Here is a 17,911-nt window from a genome sequence, read left to right as displayed (position 1 = left end):
CGGGACCCCCCTCCACGTGACTCCTGCTGGTGCTTCCTGTGCTGGTGCTTCATGTCAGTGAGACGGCTCCTCAGAGAGCCTTGTCCTGTGCTCGCCTGTGTTCCAGCTGGTGACAGGAGGTCTTGTGGTCTGGACTTCTGTTGCCTTCTTGTCTCCGGGGTGGTGGAGCTGCAGTTTGTCTGCAGGGTGAACAGCTGATGATATTGCTCAGTTATTTCTTTGAAATTTGTGCACCCATTCCTCACCCCCCACAAATAGATCTACTGTATTGGGGCTGAGTCACGACGTGGTTCATAATTAGCATTATGGTAAAGAGCAAATCCCACAGAGCCCTTGTTCATCATGGTTGCCAGACTCACAGAATTAAAAGAAATGTGCACGTTTCACAAGCTGCAGCATGAATGTGATGCAGTGTTGATGCTGAAATGCTATATTGTGCAGCCCTATATAAAAATGAGAGGGTCCACCAAGCATGGCAACAAGAACAGTCTCATCCTGTGTAGCTGTTGAAGTCGTGGTTAGCAGACTGTTGATCACAGGCTCCACCTTTTCCTTCTGAAAAGTGTGAGGCGAGCAGCTGACCGGCTGCTGGCTCTCTAACCTTCAGCACCTTTAGCATAGGCTGCTCAATATTTATGAGCGCAGGGCCTCAGACAGACGTACGACCTATTGATTCTCTGTTTAATCATGCAGACTGTGGGAACAAGAAGCTGGCTCAGCTTTATGTTGCCTTCTCTGATATGATAGCTGGGTGCTGTGGTTGTTGCAGGTTGTGTTTAAAAATGCATCGTTTGCATAAGGAAGTGTCTGCCTCCAGTGTGATGGAGCACAGGCTGTAGGGATCTGCTAATGCCTCGGCTCCCACCATGCTTTCCAAAAATGGGGCTTGATCTGCAGTTAGTGTCACAGACAGAGAGCTGCATCTGTTATAGTGTTTGAATAGCCCAGTGCTCAGCTTTGTGTTCCACATAAACAATAGAGCCATCCACAGAGCAGGTTTCTCATCTGCTTTGTAAAAGGGGGCAGATCCCGGGGCCCCTTTCCCAGCATGCATGCATCCACACATTCAGTCATACAGAGATCACAGCTGGCGTGGACAAAGGGCTGGACATAAAGGAGCTGACCGGGTGGATGTGGCAGTGGGCAGGGCCGTGACCTTTGGAAATAACTGTGGGAGCTGAGAGGTACCTCTGAGGAAGGGGAATGAAATGAAGATGGGGGTAGGGCAACATGTAGGGTGTGTCTGTGATCAAAACAAAGCAAGTGTGAGCTCCACGTAATGACCGATTGACCTAAGAAGAGAAACGACACCTCCTGCCTGCACACGTACTGATTTAAAGTATTATAACGTTGATCATTTGTACATGCTAGCAGAGATCACAGGCTGCACCCAGCTGACCAGGTGTTGACTAAGGCTCAGACACCAACATGGACAGCTGGAGACCCCGCCTGAGTGCACACATAGGTGCATTGTAATGGAAATCCTCTGCTGACGAGTCCACGAGGCTCTATCAGAGCTGAACGTCACGTCCAAAATATCATATCTGCTTAATGAGTAACTTGATATCAACTACTGTTGAGACTCAAGTGTTATGTGATGTAGTGACTCCAAGTTTCAAGGTACATATTAACTTGTATTATACATATTTTGGTTCAGAGGTCGCGACCTCTATAGATCAGCACAAACTGCTTTGTTGTGTGTCTGACAAACAAAAGCTAAACCAGTTCCACACCACTGAAGCTGCAGCATTTTTACAAACCAGTTCTGCTTCATCCGTTTCGTTCAGCGATCCGCTTTCGCCCTTCTCGTTCTCCGTCGCCGCCATGCTTTTTCCACCATGTGCGTATGAAAACACTGCGCATCTGCGTTTTACCCATATTCTATTGCCATATTTCATTTTCTTATCATTGCCCAACATTATACTGGCATTACCGTGAACGGTATGATATGGCCCAGCCCCAGTCAGAGGTCAAGTTTTCTGCAACATTTTTGAATTCAATGAATCAAGAAGGTCACCTCGGATCTTCACGTTGATATCGTAGGTCCATCTGCTAAAACTCCTGGATTAGTTAGGATCCCGGCCTGCTTGCTCTACGCGGCGCCTTCCCATCATGACACCACGCTGGAATCCACTGGTGTTTGTAGAGGCGTCTGCATGCCCAGGTGCTGGATGTTATACACCTGTGGCCATGGAAGTGACGGGAAAAACTGGATCCAGTCATTTGGTTGGGTTAGTGAATACTTTTGGTAATACAGGGTAGAAAGCAATACTGTGTTCAGCCACGCCCCAGGCCTAACGCCGTCAACCTGACTCAGCATCTGCCCGGCACGCACCAAGGATCACGCCCAGCCTTCATCCAGCTGTGCCCTCTTCTCCTCAACCAACTCAACCTTTGAATCTATTATTGTACGATCTACAATATAAAGGAGGCGACTGTTGTGATTTGGCGCTGTATAAATAAAATTGAATTGAACCACTTTAATATTTAGACTGTTACTCTGTCAGCCACTGGGCCTGTTCCAGTCAACCCACTGCTTCCAGACTGGGAGTCCATGTGAGGACAGATTACCCAATAGGTTTGGTATCCTGGTCACTGCTTTCAGATCTTTTCAATCATACTTACCTGTACATGCCCTTATCGTATGTGCAGTCCCTCACATGTGTCTTTGCACATGTTACACTGAGTGATGTACTGAACAGTTGTAAAGAGATTTCCTGTCATTGCTCTGCACTGCATCTCCTCATCCTGAGTCCCAGCAAACTTGAGGTTCTTGTGTTTGGAGCTGAGCGCTTCATTAAAGAGGCTGGTCGTTACATCGGCCCTCCCACCACGTGCTAAGAATCTTTTTGTTATATTTGATCAAAAACTGAGCTTGGAATAGTTCAAAGGTCATCTGTGGCTCCTGGACTACTTCCTGTCATTTACTTAGGAGGTTAAAAGTAAAGATGGCACCATACCACTTTTTTATGTCCAACGCTGATATCATAAGGTTGGATATCTGCCCACAGCGGTATGAATCCGATACAGTCTATTTTATAATCGATACAACTGTTTGAATGTTTCGCTGCATTTTGTAACATTGTAACACTAAAGCTGTTCTGTCACACCTGTATGCCTAAAACACACTGCAGTGCAGTGATGCTAATCTTTGCATTGAAACTTTTAGCAGAACTTTAAATCGAAGTATTTAAAGTAATATTTAAAAATACATTTAAAATGCAGAAAAGTGCAATATCAGCACAAACTAATGTTTATAGTCAACAGCTGAAAAGAAACAAACAGGTTGCAGAGTGGAGCCTTTTATACTTACAGCTGAGTATAAACAGACATCCAGAGTAGAAAGCAGTGAAATGCAAACATGACACTCAGTGTGAGCTCTTTCTATCACCTTTAACCTCAGACTGAAGTTAAACTCAGCCTGAACCAGGAAATAACTGCCAGAACATTCACCTTCTTTTGTTTCATTTTTTGTAAATAGATCACTTTTACATTTCCATATATGACATTTAATTTGTATCATATTTGCTTATCTGTTTTCTTTTACTTGGTTTAAATGTGTTGTGCAGTTTATTTCGGTTTGTCAGGTTCACACTGATGGTGTTACAGTCCCAAAAACACTGTACGTGTCAAATATGATACATATGATCTGAAGAAGTGTTCTCATAGTTTGTTTTTTTGAGCCACGAAACTGTTTATCCTGTAACAGTTTTTCACAGTAAAGCTTGAGCCTCGAAGCAACGACAGCGACCGACGCATGAAACGATACATTTTTAGACACAAGTTGTAACGGCCGCCGTTTCCTTTGTGAGTATTTATTACACGGCGTGCTGCGAGGAAAAGCGTCTAACGTTTGAGTCTGAGGTTTATTTTTTAGCACCTGGCGGCTCTTTTTTAATTCTCATCCGTCAATACTCTGCATACTTTTTCATGTGATTCAGTTTATTTTGAAAGGTCTCAACAGGATCTTGAGCTTTATTGTGAAAGGTTTACGTGGAACATAAACGAGCGGACACGCGATGGTGTTACCGTCGTTGTTGCTAACGACAACGCATAAAAACAGGCGCTTGTCCGTCTGTAGTGTGGTTGTATTAAATATAAGAGAAAGAGAGAACTTTAAGACATTAATACAGCCACTACAGTGACATCAGAACCATGAAAAATATTGCCGTAAACAGTTTATTTTGCGACACCACGAAACAAACGACAGTGTAAAATGAAACGGTAGATGTTTTTACATCGTCATCCGATATATATGGTTATATCGAACAGCCCTACTGCAGGTTGTTTCAGGTTTTCCTCAGGTTACCACTTGAACCGTCTGTTATGCTATATTAATGTATTCACTTTAATATTTGGTGCAGCTGTGCACAGCTATTAGCTGAAGAAATCAGATGGATGGTAATGTCCCTGCTGAAAGGACCTCCCAGTGGGGTTTGGGAAAGAAGGAGAACATGGAAAACTGTAAACGGGCTTTGGTGACAAATGTTCCCAAGAATCCAAAGTGAGATGGTTTCTGTGGAAAACGCAAACAGCTGGACATGCACACACTTATTATTTTCATGGAGGTGCTGGCGCTGATACTTTGTGCTTATTACTGCTGTTTTTAAACACTTTAACTTCAGTGTAGTTGGATTTACCACACACACACACACACACACACACACAGACGAGAGCAGAGATGTGGCTGTAAATAAAAGCCAGCTGACAGCAGAGTGACTCACACAGCTCGTCTGTCCCTGCAGACACACACTCTGTTACTCAGGTGTGTCTCACACGTCTAGACAAAACAACGGAAATGTTGCTGCGCCACATACTCGGAGACTTCTGCTTAAAAACCAGAGTGGAAACAGAAAGCGTGGCTTGCAGACGCAGATTAAAGTGAACCTCTGTGCTTTGTGTTGTTTGTGTTGTTGGGAGGCCACATTCCTATTGGTCTGTTTGTATGAGCGGGTTCATATCAGGTCAAAAATCACAGCTTTGTTTGAGATGCAGTGAGGCAATAAAAGAAACAGTCATAGTCTGGAATTGTGAGGATTTACATGAGAGGACATAAAGAAATGTCTGTAGCAGGTTTAAAGTCACCACAAATAAAACAAAAGCAGTGGTGTGTGGAACAACTACACCATCAATGAATGAATGAGACCAGTGACTAAAAATACCTCAGTAATCACTTCTTGTATGACTTTATTCGTTTTCTGTATCGTGGTGTGTTACAGTATGAATGATGCACACCGTTGGAACATTTATAACAACCACTTCAGTAAATGTTCATGTACACACACACACACACACACACACACACACACACACACACACACACACACACACACACACACACACACACAGTGAGCTGGTGTTTAAATGGTGTTTAAAACCAAAACAACAACAAAACAAATGTTTGGGTGCATCTGGGACTGTTGTCCTAGTGGGAAGAATCAGGAAGGAAGGAGGGAATATTTGGAAAGAAAACACCAAGCAGAGCTGTGTGAGACGCATTGATCGCTCCTGGTGAAGAAGGCAGCTGTCACTGACTGTACAATAATCATTTGTAGTTTCTGTGAAGTCGTTTGTGTCTGTGCGCGACGTACCACACTACGTAAGCATGTAAAATGAAACCAGCATTCCTGTCTGCGGCTCAGGAGCCAGGTGAAGGTGAAGCCTGAGTTGGTCCTGATGTGTTTAGTGTGGAAATGTTTGATGGACAGCGCTTCATTCTAGGAGCAGGTGCTTAACTGAGCGAGGCGTGCTGTGTAAGATCGTGTAGAAAAACCTGTTCATGAGTGGCTGTCAGTGTTATGGCACGTGTCTGTGGTGTGTGTGTGGAAAAGACTTCTGTCTGTGGGAGCTGCTGGTGAAGATGCTGCTCGACTCCTCTGATCAGCTTAAATGACCTGCCTCAGTGGGTCCACAGGGAACTACAATGGACCAAGGAATCCACACCTTGCTTGCCATGATAATCTCCCACACTCGTTTCCCCCTGAAAGCAGCCACTGATTAAAACCTGCTGTTTGGACCGTACAGATTTGTTATTCTGCCATGTTGCTAGGCTACGGAGTGCTCTGTGAGTGTGTCGACAAGGAAAGTTCGAACGTTTATGTCGTCCTCAGTCTTGCACTTAATTAACCCTTCATTCAGTGAGCTGTCAGTTACAGTAAACCAACAGCAGAGATCATTAAAACTGGAGGGGTGTGTGTGTGTGTGTGTGTGTGTGTGTCTTCGTCACATCCCAGAAGAGTTTAGGTCTCTGCGTCAGATCACTGCTGGTTCCCATAACTCCCATTCCTTAGAAATGTTGGTTTCTGTAGAAGTGCCCACACTGACATATCGTCACTTCTGTAGACGTGGAGGAAGTTCTCCATCACAAATTGGCCAATATGGGAGTTTCAGAGTGAATTATGCAGTGTCAGCATTCGTCACCATTGATGGCATTGCTGCTTCAGGTTTTCCTGATCATGTGTCACGAGTTACTCGTTGCAGGTGTTGTGCTATCAGCATTTGTCAGCCTACTGAGACCCACTTGGGCCATAATACCAGCAAATGACCATCCTCAGCCGTGCATATGTTCCAGCACTGATATTAATATTGGTTAGCTCTGATGAGTAGTGCAACATAAAGCTGAGTGTAAAAGACCTGAATGAGATACTCATTTAATGACTGCTTCTTAGTCACGGCCCAGTGAAGCTTTCTGAAGCTCAAAAAGCTTCATTACTCACAGCTTATCGACACAGTTGTCTTTGGTGACATCTGGTGGCCAAACGATGAAGCGCAGCCTGAAGCTACAGATGGAAATGAACTGCTTCATTGTGACTGCCCACTCGAGAGCTGAGTTGGCAGCTCCTGTATAATATCATGTGATGACACTATCGGGCTATTGTGGTGCGTTTGTGTCTTTGATGAATAAATGATCCATATGTGGCGTGTTCTCTCTCCGTCTGCGTGCGTTCTCTGGTCTCGTGGTCCAAACACATGCAGATAGGGGGCTTAGGTTAACTGCCCATAGATGTGAGCCTGGTTCTGCCGCACGTTTCTTCCTGTTTAAAGGGAGTTTTTCCTTCCCACTGTCGCCAAAGTGCTCATAGGGGGTCATATGATTGTTCTCTGTATGGTTTATTGTAGGCTCTACTGTACAATATAAAGCAGCTTGAGGCGACTGCTGTTGTGATTTTGTGCTGTATAAATAAAGTTGAAGTGAATTAATCCTCCCCCCTTTTTCCTCTTCCAGGCCTTCAGTGTTACTGTGACCGCTGCAGCACCAACTCCAGCTGCACGACAGACGGTATCTGCTTTGTAGCCATCCAAAAGTCAGGCAGCCGGATGACCATTGAGCAGCGCCAGTGTGTGCACAATCGTGACTTGATCCCACGAGACCGACCCTTCATCTGTGCCCCATCTACCAAAGATGACAGTGGCATTTACCCACTGTGCTGTACCACAGACTACTGCAACAAAGAGCCAGTGACCCCCACTGGTAAGAGGACACCAGCCATATTGCCTCTTCATGCCTTCCTTTAATTATAAAGTACAGCTACTACGCTACTGCAGGTGGAAAAGCTTCTCAGTCGTTAAAACAAAGTGGAGCGAGAGCGTTAGAGTAGGAGGGTCTTTTTCATGAGTGCAGTGGGCACTTAGTGGACTGGTGCTGTACTGGTCTGCTGTGGTGCAGAGGGAGCTGAGGGTGACTGCACTGACATGCAGTTTAGAAAAACTGTTTGCATGTTTTTTTAAATAAATAAAAAAACACAACCCAAGTAAATATAAAATGCAGTTTTCATTAAACGCTGATTTATTAAGGTGGAAACGAGCTACGCAAAACTATCACGTGAAAAAGTAATTATGCCCTAAACCAAAGAACTGCTTCAAGAACTGCACTCGTGTGTTTGTGATAACTGGGAGTGAGGCCCACTCGTCTTTTCAGAATCGTTTTACATCAGCCTCATTGGAGGACTTTAGAGCACGACTGGCCTTTCATTGGCTCAAGTCTGGACTTTCCCAAAAATAAGTGTTGTAGTGATGTAGTGCGAGGTGGACTCGGATGGGTTTCAGGTGCATTACCCAGCTAAGCTTGAACAAACTGAGGCTGAACATAGTATTTCATAGTACTTCTACTTTTGTACTTTTGTGTTAGAGGTGAGAATTCCTGTTTTTCTAATGATGACATTTCGTTCGTCCTCCTCGCTAAATCCAAACAGCAGCGACTCTCATTCCCTCGCTGGTCTAAAACGCCGCTGTTGTCTGGTAGCAGACGAACACGCTCGGCGCAGTGCACCAGGTAGATCGTTAGATAGATGGGGGGGATTAATGATGCGTTCGCGGGGTCACATCTGCTGGTGAAGCTGCTGTGAAGTGCACGGTTGTGATGGTTTTTACCATCATGATGACGTCAGTATGGGCGCTGCTGGTGAAGAGAAGGTGTAACCAGCTGATTGAGTACACAAACCTAAGCTACACGTAGCTGCACACCAGGTTCAAAAAGCCCGATCCAGTGGGGATGTGTTTCTACCGCACTGCATGACTGAGGTCCTGAATCCACGTAAACCTGTGTCGTGCACTCTGAGATCCACAGAACGAGGACTTGAGGCTCGTCGTCACATTAACCTTTATGCTTCCAGGCTGCAGTCAGGCCAGCGCAGGTCCAGGCTTTGGGTCAGCAGGTATTCTGACCAACACTCTTTGTGTCTTGCAGGCCCCACAGCGACCCCTTCTCCTCTGGGGCCGGTGGCCCTCGCTGCTGTCATTGCTGGCCCTGTATGTGTGCTCTGCTTGCTGCTGGTTTTGGCGTTCTACGTTTGCCACAGCCACAGAGGCCTGGGCGCCGGGGGAGCCGGGGCCCACCACCACCATCGGGTGCCTAATGAGGAAGACCCCTCCATGGACCACCCTTTCATCACTGTGGGAACAACACTGAAGGACCTAATCTATGACATGACCACTTCAGGCTCTGGATCAGGTAAAACGCTACATCTCAGGGTCTGATTTGTGCAGTGATCAGCTGAAGGAGGATTTAGACATTTCAAAGGTATATAAAGGTAAAACAGCAGCATGGATTCATAGAAGAGTCCAGGGGCCAAACAGACACTTGACTGAAACAGAACTGTGACAGAGGTCTCGGACTGAGCAGCTAGAAGCGTACATGTAACAGGGGCAGGACAACATCTGCTCAGAGATGCTTCCAGGCTTTTTGATGACAGCAGAGGAGATGCTTCACAGTGCTGAACGTGGCCCTGTCTTTGTTTACCTGCTCCAATTCAAAAAGTCAGACTTGCTAATAGGGCTGGGCCATATTATACTGTTCACGGTAATACCGGTATAATGTTAGGCAACGATAGGAAAATGAAATATCGCGATAGAATATGAGTAAAACGTGCGTGCGCAGTGCCTTTGTTTTCATAAGCACATGGCCGATTGTTGAGTGAAACAGATGAACCAGAATTGGTTTGTAAAAATGGTGCAACTTCAGTGATGTGGAACTGGTTTGGTGTTTGTCCGTCAGATACACAACAAAGCACATTTTTTTGCAGAACATGCAAGCGGCCGTCGTTATTGTCGTATTTGTCGGACTAAGATGCTCTTAAATCTGGGAGTAATCTGGGTCCTAAACTCCGTATGCTTCAGGTCAAACAACACTGCAGCATCACTGAGAGTTAAAAACTGTCTAAATTCTTTCATCTTTAATAAAACGATCAGCATTGCTGCTTTACCAGGTGTAACTATAAAGTTTAACTTCCAGGCATCCATGAAAACAAAATGTATTACATTTAACGGAGTTAGAAGTTAGCAGGAAGCTAGCGGAAGTTAGCTCGCTAGTTTCGCTAGTTACCTAAGCATGATATAGCATGTTCTGACTGAGAGATTTCTGAAAAAAATCAAACGTACAGCTCTGCTATCACTTCCAACATAAATGAAGACAGGAAACTAAACAGCAGTGACGTTTGTAGGGTTACTGAAGTTGGGCTAGCTGGTATATAATGATGTGCTACGTGATCGCTAGCGACACAGCTATGTTAGCATAACATAAACGGTGAAGCTGGAGGACGAACACTAACACTTTTCCACTTATAAAAGTTAACGTGAAGGTAGAGCAGGGCGATATGGCCAAAAATATTTATCACGATATATATTTGAAAATTTGCGATAACGATATAACTGACGATATAATTGATGCGAGACAAAATACAACTCCACAACATTACTAGCACAAAAAGACAACCTTCCATTTATTTTCACTTAAACAAGAAGCTGGTTTTTATGTACATTAAAGCTTTATAAAAATGCAACAGTGCAAATGCAAATTCCTTGCTGAAAGTTTAACCAAAAGGCATTTCCAGTAGAAATGGGCTGACATATCCTGAGCATAACCATGTATAATATCCACTGAAGTTAAAAAGAGGTGCTTTGCAACATTAAACTGCAGTGTGCAGTACGCATTTTTCGGACCATAAGGTGCACGGGATTATAAGGCACATTAAGCGAAACAAAGCAGTCAGATAAATCAAACTTTATTAAACTCATTCTTCTTGCTTCCTCCACTTCTGTACCTTTGATTCATTAATGTTGAATTCTCTGGCAGCTGCTCTATTCCCACGTTGTTGCAGTATATTAATGACTAACCTCGTATTGTGGATGGATTATCTCAGTTGTTCTCCTGACTGAAGTTTGGTCCGTTTACAGCATCCTGCCATGCGATTGCATTTGTCTCTACCTATCAGGAACCTTCACGTTAACTTTTATAAGTGGAAAAGTGTTAGTGTTCGTCCTCCAGCTTCACTGTTTATGTTATGCTAACATAGCTGTGTCGCTAGCGATCACGTAGCACATCATTATATACCAGCTAGCCCAACTTCAGTAACCCTACAAACGTCACTGCTGTTTAGTTTCCTGTCTTCATTTATGTTGGAAGTGATAGCAGAGCTGTACGTTTGATTTTTTTCAGAAATCTCTCAGTCAGAACATGCTATATCATGCTTAGGTAACTAGCGAAACTAGCGAGCTAACTTCCGCTAGCTTCCTGCTAACTTCTAACTCCGTTAAATGTAATAACTTTTGTTTTCATGGATGCCTGGAAGTTAAACTTTATAGTTACACCTGGTAAAGCAGCAATGCTGATCGTTTTATTAAAGATGAAAGAATTTAGACAGTTTTTAACTCTAAGTGATGCTGCAGTGTTGTTTGACCTGAAGTATACGGAGTTTAGGACCCAGATTACTCCCAGATTTAAGAGCATCTTAGTCCGACAAATATGACAATAACGACGGCCGCTTGCATGTTCTGCAAAAAAATGTGCTTTGTTGTGTATCTGACGGACAAACACCAAACCAGTTCCACATCACTGAAGTTGTACCATTTTTACAAACCAATTCTGGTTCATCTGTTTCACTCAACAATCGGCCATGTGCGTATGAAAACAAAGGCACTGCGAATGCGCGTTTTACTCCCATTCTATCGCGATATTTCATTTTCCTATCGTTGCCTAACATTATACCAGTATTACCGTGAACGGTATAATATGGCCCAGCCCTACGTGAAGGTTCCTCATGGTTAGAGACAAATGTAATCGCATGGCAGGATGCTGTAAACGGACCAAACTTCAGTCAGGAGAACAACTGAGATAATCCATCCACAATACGAGGTTAGTCATTAATATACTGCAACAACATGGGAATAGAGCAGCTGCAGAGAATTCAACATTAATGAATCAATGGTACAGAAATGGAGGAAGCAAGAAGAATGAGTTTAATAAAGTTTGATTTATCTGACTGCTTTGTTTCGCTTAATGTGCCTTATAATCCCGTGCACCTTATGGTCCGAAAAATGCGTACTGCACACTGCAGTTTAATGTTGCAAAGCACCTCTTTTTAACTTCAGTGGATATTATACATGGTTATGCTCAGGATATGTCAGCCCATTTCTACTGGAAATGCCTTTTGGTTAAACTTTCAGCAAGGAATTTGCATTTGCACTGTTAAATTTTTATAAAGCTTTAATGTACATAAAAACCAGCTTCTTGTTTAAGTGAAAATAAATGGAAGGTTGTCTTTTTGCGCTAGTAATGTTGTGGAGTTGTATTTTGTCTCGCATCAATTATATCGTCAGTTATATCGTTATCGCAAATTTTCAAATATATATCGTGATAAATATTTTTGGCCATATCGCCCTGCTCTACTTGCTAACATATGCACAGTTTTTGACCAAAATAGGTTGATGAGCATGTTTCATAAATCTGACAGCAAGTGTTTGTTTTTTGCACAGGAAAGAAGTGATGTTAGTAAATGAGGGCCGTCGGGCCAAAGTGGACATGGTTTCTTTCCTTTAAAGCTTTTACCACGGTCAGGGTGCTGGTGATGTGTGCAGCACGACCCGGTTACTCGTCTTTGCACGTGGTGCAGTGAAAGAGTTGGAGGTTGGAAGTGCGTGCATGCTCGGATCAGCTGCAGGAAAGGGAAGCATGTCAGACATTTGAAGTGAATGCAAAAGGTGACTGTAATTATTTCATTGTGCATCAGGAGGTGAAAAACATCACACTTCGTTCACAACTGCTTTGGGAAATGTTGATTAGTCCTAAAATGTTTCAAATGTTCCTTATTTATTCATAACCTCAAGCTATCAGACTGGAGCTCGATGCTGGAACCTTCACAGCAGTCCCAGTTCCTTATGTGTCCCCTGGGAAAGTTCCTGTTCTAGCTTCAACACATCCACACGCTGCATCATTCCTGACAGGCTTTGCATTCATGCACACAATAAAGGTGTAATAGGTGGAATCACCAAAACTAAATTCCCGTGCAAACGCACGCATGAATCCCGCTTCGTCCAGCTGTCGTAGGGCCAGAATGATGACTTACAGGTAGGCAGTGTGTCACAGTGGGTGTGCACGCCCACAGACTGGCTCCAGACAGCTGTTAGGTGACGGCCGTGACCACGGCGCCATCGCGCTGTTTCAAACAGGAAGAAAACAGCTTTAAATGATACGAGATCTGGTCGACTGGATACGTTTTTGTATGCACTGATCCCGTCCTATAAAATGTGTGTTCAACGCTGTCCTGCATGGTAGCCATGAGTGATGACGGCACCTCCAACATGCTGCCGAGCATGTTCTGTGTGAGTCTGCACTTTTTTCCTGTGTCTCGTGAGCAGTTTTCCAAAGCAGTGAGACGATTTTCACACTTTTAGAGTTGTTCTTGGATCGTAGTTTGATGACTTTCAGTCTTTAACTCTGCTGCCATTAAAAGTTCATACAGTTGGATTAGAGCAGCATTCTGTCACAGGACTGTTTGTGCATACCTCTTCTTCACTGCTTCCTGTCTGTGATCAGAGAGCATGCACAGCTAGTACATCCCACCCATCCATCCACAAAACACCCACAGACTGGTCGGCAAACTCACCCTCTGATGTCACTGAGAGGATGACGAGCTGGTCCAGTGTTCTACCAACAGAACCCTAGAACCCTCGAGTGCCACAGACTTTCCCAGGCAGGCTGAGGACTGCGATCACAAACCCATCCTGGGGGGCTCTGCTCCAGATCGCCACGCAGCATTGCAGAGCTGTGTCAGCCAGGACATCCCTAACCTCCAGGGCCAATCTCATCCACCCCAGGGGCCCTGCTCCCCAGCCTCTGCTTCCATTACAGAAGGCAGATCCTCAGTGTTCCTTTCATTGTGTTAAGGTCAGCAGCATCCCACCACCACTGTAAATGGTGTGTGCAGAATACCACCTAAACCACTCCAAGGCTGGCCCAACAGGCTAACCAAGCCCAGTAAGACGGCTCCCTTCATCTTGCACCTTGTTGCAGCTGCAACTCCTTGCAGCAGCCTCAGAGGTGAGGAGCATGGTCCACTCAACGTCCTCAGCCTCCCTCAGAATGCGATTAAAGCAGATAAAGATATCATGGACTGAGATGTTGGCTCTCCCGCTGCACGTTTGGGTACACGTGTCCAACCACAGATCTGATGACACAATTTCTAAATCTGTTATTGACCTGTGACCTAGTGCGTCCTGGTGCCATGTGCCCCTATGAGCACCTCTGTGGTCCAACATCGGTTTGCACGGGTAAAGACTTGCCGTGGAGCCTGGGTCCAGGGTAGGTCCCAGACGGGGTGCACTGGACCCTCCATCTGTTGTTATTCACAGGAGTTAGACGGCTGATTCAGATGAAACCATCAACTACAGCAGGCTGTTTGTTTAGTTGATGGTTTTGAGAAAGTCTGTGAAATAAGAAATATTGGTTCTCTCCCCCAGTTTAAATCCCAACTCAAAACTCATCTGTTCAATCTGCATATTCACTGTGAATCCACTGTTTGTTCATTTTATCTTGTGCTTTTATTTTATTGCTCTTATTCTGCCATTGTTTTACTAAGTGTTTTATCCTATTGTAAAGTGTCCTTGGGTGACTTGAAAGGCGCTCATAAATAAAATTTATTATTATTATTATTATTATTATTATTATTATAAAAGCGGCTGAGGAAGGATCAAAAATCCTGTTTCAGTTGTTTTTATTTATTCATATACGACACAATGAAGTGTGTGTGTGTGTGTGTATATAATGTATTATTATAAGGGCAGCCGACAGCGCTGGAAGTCAAGTCGATAAATGGTAAATGGCCTGTATTTGTGTAGCGCTTCACTCGTCCCTAAGGACCCCAAAGCGCCTTACACATGCAGTCATCCACACATTCACACACTGGTGATGAAGCTACATTGTAGCCACAGCTGACAGAGGCGAGGCTGCCGGACACTGGCGCCACCGGGCCCTCTGACCACCACCAGTAGGCAGTAGGTGAAGTGTCTTGCCCAAGGACACAACGACCGAGACTGTCGGAGCTGGGGCTCGAACCGGCAACCTTCCAATTACAAGACGAACTCCCAACTCTTGAGCCACGATAAATGAATGAAGTTAAATTAAAGGAAAAACAAGTGGAACGTTAAAGTTCTCAGGGGTGTTGAGGTGGGCGTGGTCCCAGCACGGCAGGAGGATTTGTGGATCAGGAAGTCTCTCTTCATTTAAGGCTCTTAAGTTTATGAGTCATCAGGGGCAAAGCAAAAACATAATCACCTAATCAAGTCACCTGGATTTGACCAGATCAAACTCTATGCTAACACTGATTACTGACAACAGTCATGAGGTGGATGTCCAGATGGGGACGCAGACTTCAGTTCTGGATGTGCGTGGCAGGACCATCACTCATATATCCGTCCACTTCCTTTCAGGTCTCCCACTGCTGGTCCAAAGAACAATTGCCAGAACTATCATCCTCCAGGAAAGCATTGGGAAGGGGCGTTTTGGTGAGGTGTGGCGCGGCAAATGGCGCGGCGAGGAGGTGGCTGTCAAGATTTTCTCTTCCCGAGAGGAGCGCTCCTGGTTCCGTGAGGCTGAGATCTACCAGACTGTGATGCTGAGACATGAGAATATCCTGGGCTTCATTGCTGCTGACAACAAAGGTGAGAAACCAGCAGGCAGTGAGTGAATGGTACACAGCACGGGGTCATAGTTCACAGTCAGGAGGACGCAGAGTTTACCACACTGTCTGTCACACACATAAACGTATTCATTCATGTGTCCATTTACCTTTAGTTAAGCAGCTCGACCTGGCCCAGGTAACAGCCAGACAAACATATTAGAAAGTGTATAAAATCCCACATCAAACACACCAAAGTGATCCCTTAAGCAGGTGGTATGCATATACAGTACAATCAGGTCCAAAATTGGTGTTTGTACTTTTGGTGCCCCTGAGCAAGGCACCGTGCCTGCACGCTGCTCCCGGGTGCTGGATTGGTGGCTGCCCACTGCCTCCCTGAGTGGCTTAAATGCAGAAGATTCATTTCCTACAAGTCTAATAAAGTCTACATTGTTATTATTATTGAATATCAGAGCAAGAGGCATTTGTCAGGAAGTGCACCCGTTACCCCTCAGCTGTGGAAGGCTTATGGTCGTCACCCTGCTGAGCGGGCAGGCAGTGCAATAACAGAGTTTAAGGCTACGTTCACACTGCAGGCGAAAGCACATCCAATCCGACTGTTTTGACCCTGTGCGACCCATATCCCATCATGCTATGACAGTGTGAACGGCACAAATCTGACCTGGGTCACTGTCGTATGTGGTCCTGAATCCGATACATATCCGATGTTTCAGAAAGCGACTGCTGTTTGATGATGTCGCATTAAATCCGTCTTTTACGTCACTGACACAAGACGGACGCCAATTATCAGCGCCGGAGAAGACATCGTGAACGCTTCCTGGACATCCGGTGTAGATGTCAGTGAAACTGTTGGGAAGACATTATGAACAAATCTGCAGCTATGCTTTGAAGCAGCGCTCCTCTGAAACAGCAATAAGGATCATTATTAGGCCATAAGCAAAATTGGGAAACGTAAAGTCCGAAGTCTTTACATTAAGGCCATCAGTCAAACATACTGTTGGTCTGGCGTTTGCTGTCACATTTTATTTGTAGTGTGAACAAGCAGACAAAAAAATCGCATTTGAGCATTAAGACCTGCAGAGTGAACGTAGCTTAAATGTCAGGCTAGTTTGAATTGGTCACGTCTTTATATTGTAAGGTAAAGACCCGACAACTATACAAAGAAAACAGCACAGCTATGAGCAGCACTTTGGTGACAGTGGGGAGGAAAAACTCGCCTTTAACAGGAAGAAACCTCCAGGCTCAGGGAGGGGCGGGGCCATCTGGGGTGAGCGGTTACAGGAAGGACACGCTGAGCCAGACGTTAATAATCACTGATGTTCTTTTTCTTGGTGAATTAATTTTACACTGTAATTGAAATAATTCAGCTGAATTAGAATCTTCTTGCTGTTGATTTCTTTCCTTTATCATCGTTGTTTTCATTGTTTATTCATTTGTCCCTCAGACCCACAGTTTCAGTAACTTGCTACGTGCCTGCACGTCTCTGTCGTGGAAGTTAAGGACGTTAACGAGCACGTCTTCAGGTTTGATGAAGTTAGTGTAACGTTCTCTGCACACGTTCATTCCAGTGAATGCAGACGGGCAGCTTTCACTGGTGTGCAAGAACCTTTAATATTGATTATGAATTTCATAATAATGGTAACACTGGTTCCCCATCAGTGGGGAAAGGTAGCACTGGTCTTTAGTTGTCAGCAATGCTGATCCCCAGCGTTATCACTCATCAGCCGGTGCAGCCCACAGCTGCCCACTCTACAGTGAGCTCTAACTTGAGAGTGAACGCAGATGTTGGCATGTAGAAAGCTGAAGGTCTGATGGATGTAAACCCAGATTTGAATCATTTTCTTTCCACCCTGCACCTCATCCCTGAGTCGGAGACACAAAGGTTAGGGTGTGGTGCGTATCACACACTTCAATCAGCTGCTGGCTGAAACTTCAGCCACTGTGTCAGTACTGAGAGGAGTGTGATAACGATCCATGTTTCTGTGCCCGGCGTGTAGATAATGGAACGTGGACTCAGCTGTGGCTGGTGTCGGACTACCATGAGCACGGATCGCTGTTCGACTACCTGAACCGCTACACGGTCACAGTGGAGGGCATGATCAAACTGTCTCTGTCAACAGCCAGCGGCCTCGCCCACCTTCACATGGAGATCGTTGGCACGCAAGGTGAGAACCTCACGCCTGTATGTATCCAAGGTGAATCGGCGTCTAAATGTTTGAATAGTAAACACAAACGAGCGAGTGTGCCAGCTGTGCTGCTCAGCAGCCTGCAGACATGCTCAGAGGAGGCGTGACAAAAACCTCGTTCAGTAGCTCACATGAGGCATGTTTAAATCAGCCTGAGGAAACATGGAGTCTGTCAGATAGAGGCAGGCATGCTGGAGTATAGACATCAGTCTGAGCCGTCGCACACAAAGCCAGTGCTTATTGGTCAGAAATCACCCTTTGTTTTTGTTTTTTTGCCTGTCCCGTTTGGCTCTTTTGCATCAGAATTATTGTCTA

General features: G+C 44.9%; 1 protein-coding gene across 1 annotated transcript in view; it reads left to right on the top strand.

Annotated features, from left to right (window-relative positions):
- Positions 1–17,911, top strand: part of tgfbr1b (transforming growth factor, beta receptor 1 b) — a 42,914-nt gene that overhangs the window by 13,255 nt on the left and 11,748 nt on the right. The window contains exons 2-5 of the mRNA XM_086305300.1: positions 7,226–7,471; positions 8,687–8,950; positions 15,202–15,432; positions 17,408–17,575. Of these exons, the coding sequence (XP_086161426.1) occupies positions 7,226–7,471; positions 8,687–8,950; positions 15,202–15,432; positions 17,408–17,575 (909 nt within the window). The remainder of the gene's footprint in view (positions 1–7,225; positions 7,472–8,686; positions 8,951–15,201; positions 15,433–17,407; positions 17,576–17,911) is intronic.

The sequence above is a fragment of the Aulonocara sp. 'chitande type north' Nkhata Bay genome, linkage group LG9 (assembly GCF_057382095.1).
Source record: "Aulonocara sp. 'chitande type north' Nkhata Bay isolate Kocher_YH1m ecotype deep benthic linkage group LG9, A_spYH_male_GT1.1, whole genome shotgun sequence".
Lineage (NCBI taxonomy): Eukaryota > Metazoa > Chordata > Actinopteri > Cichliformes > Cichlidae > Aulonocara > Aulonocara sp. 'chitande type north' Nkhata Bay.
The sequence above is the reverse complement of the archived record's forward strand: the minus strand, read 5'-3'. Positions and strand labels throughout refer to the sequence as shown.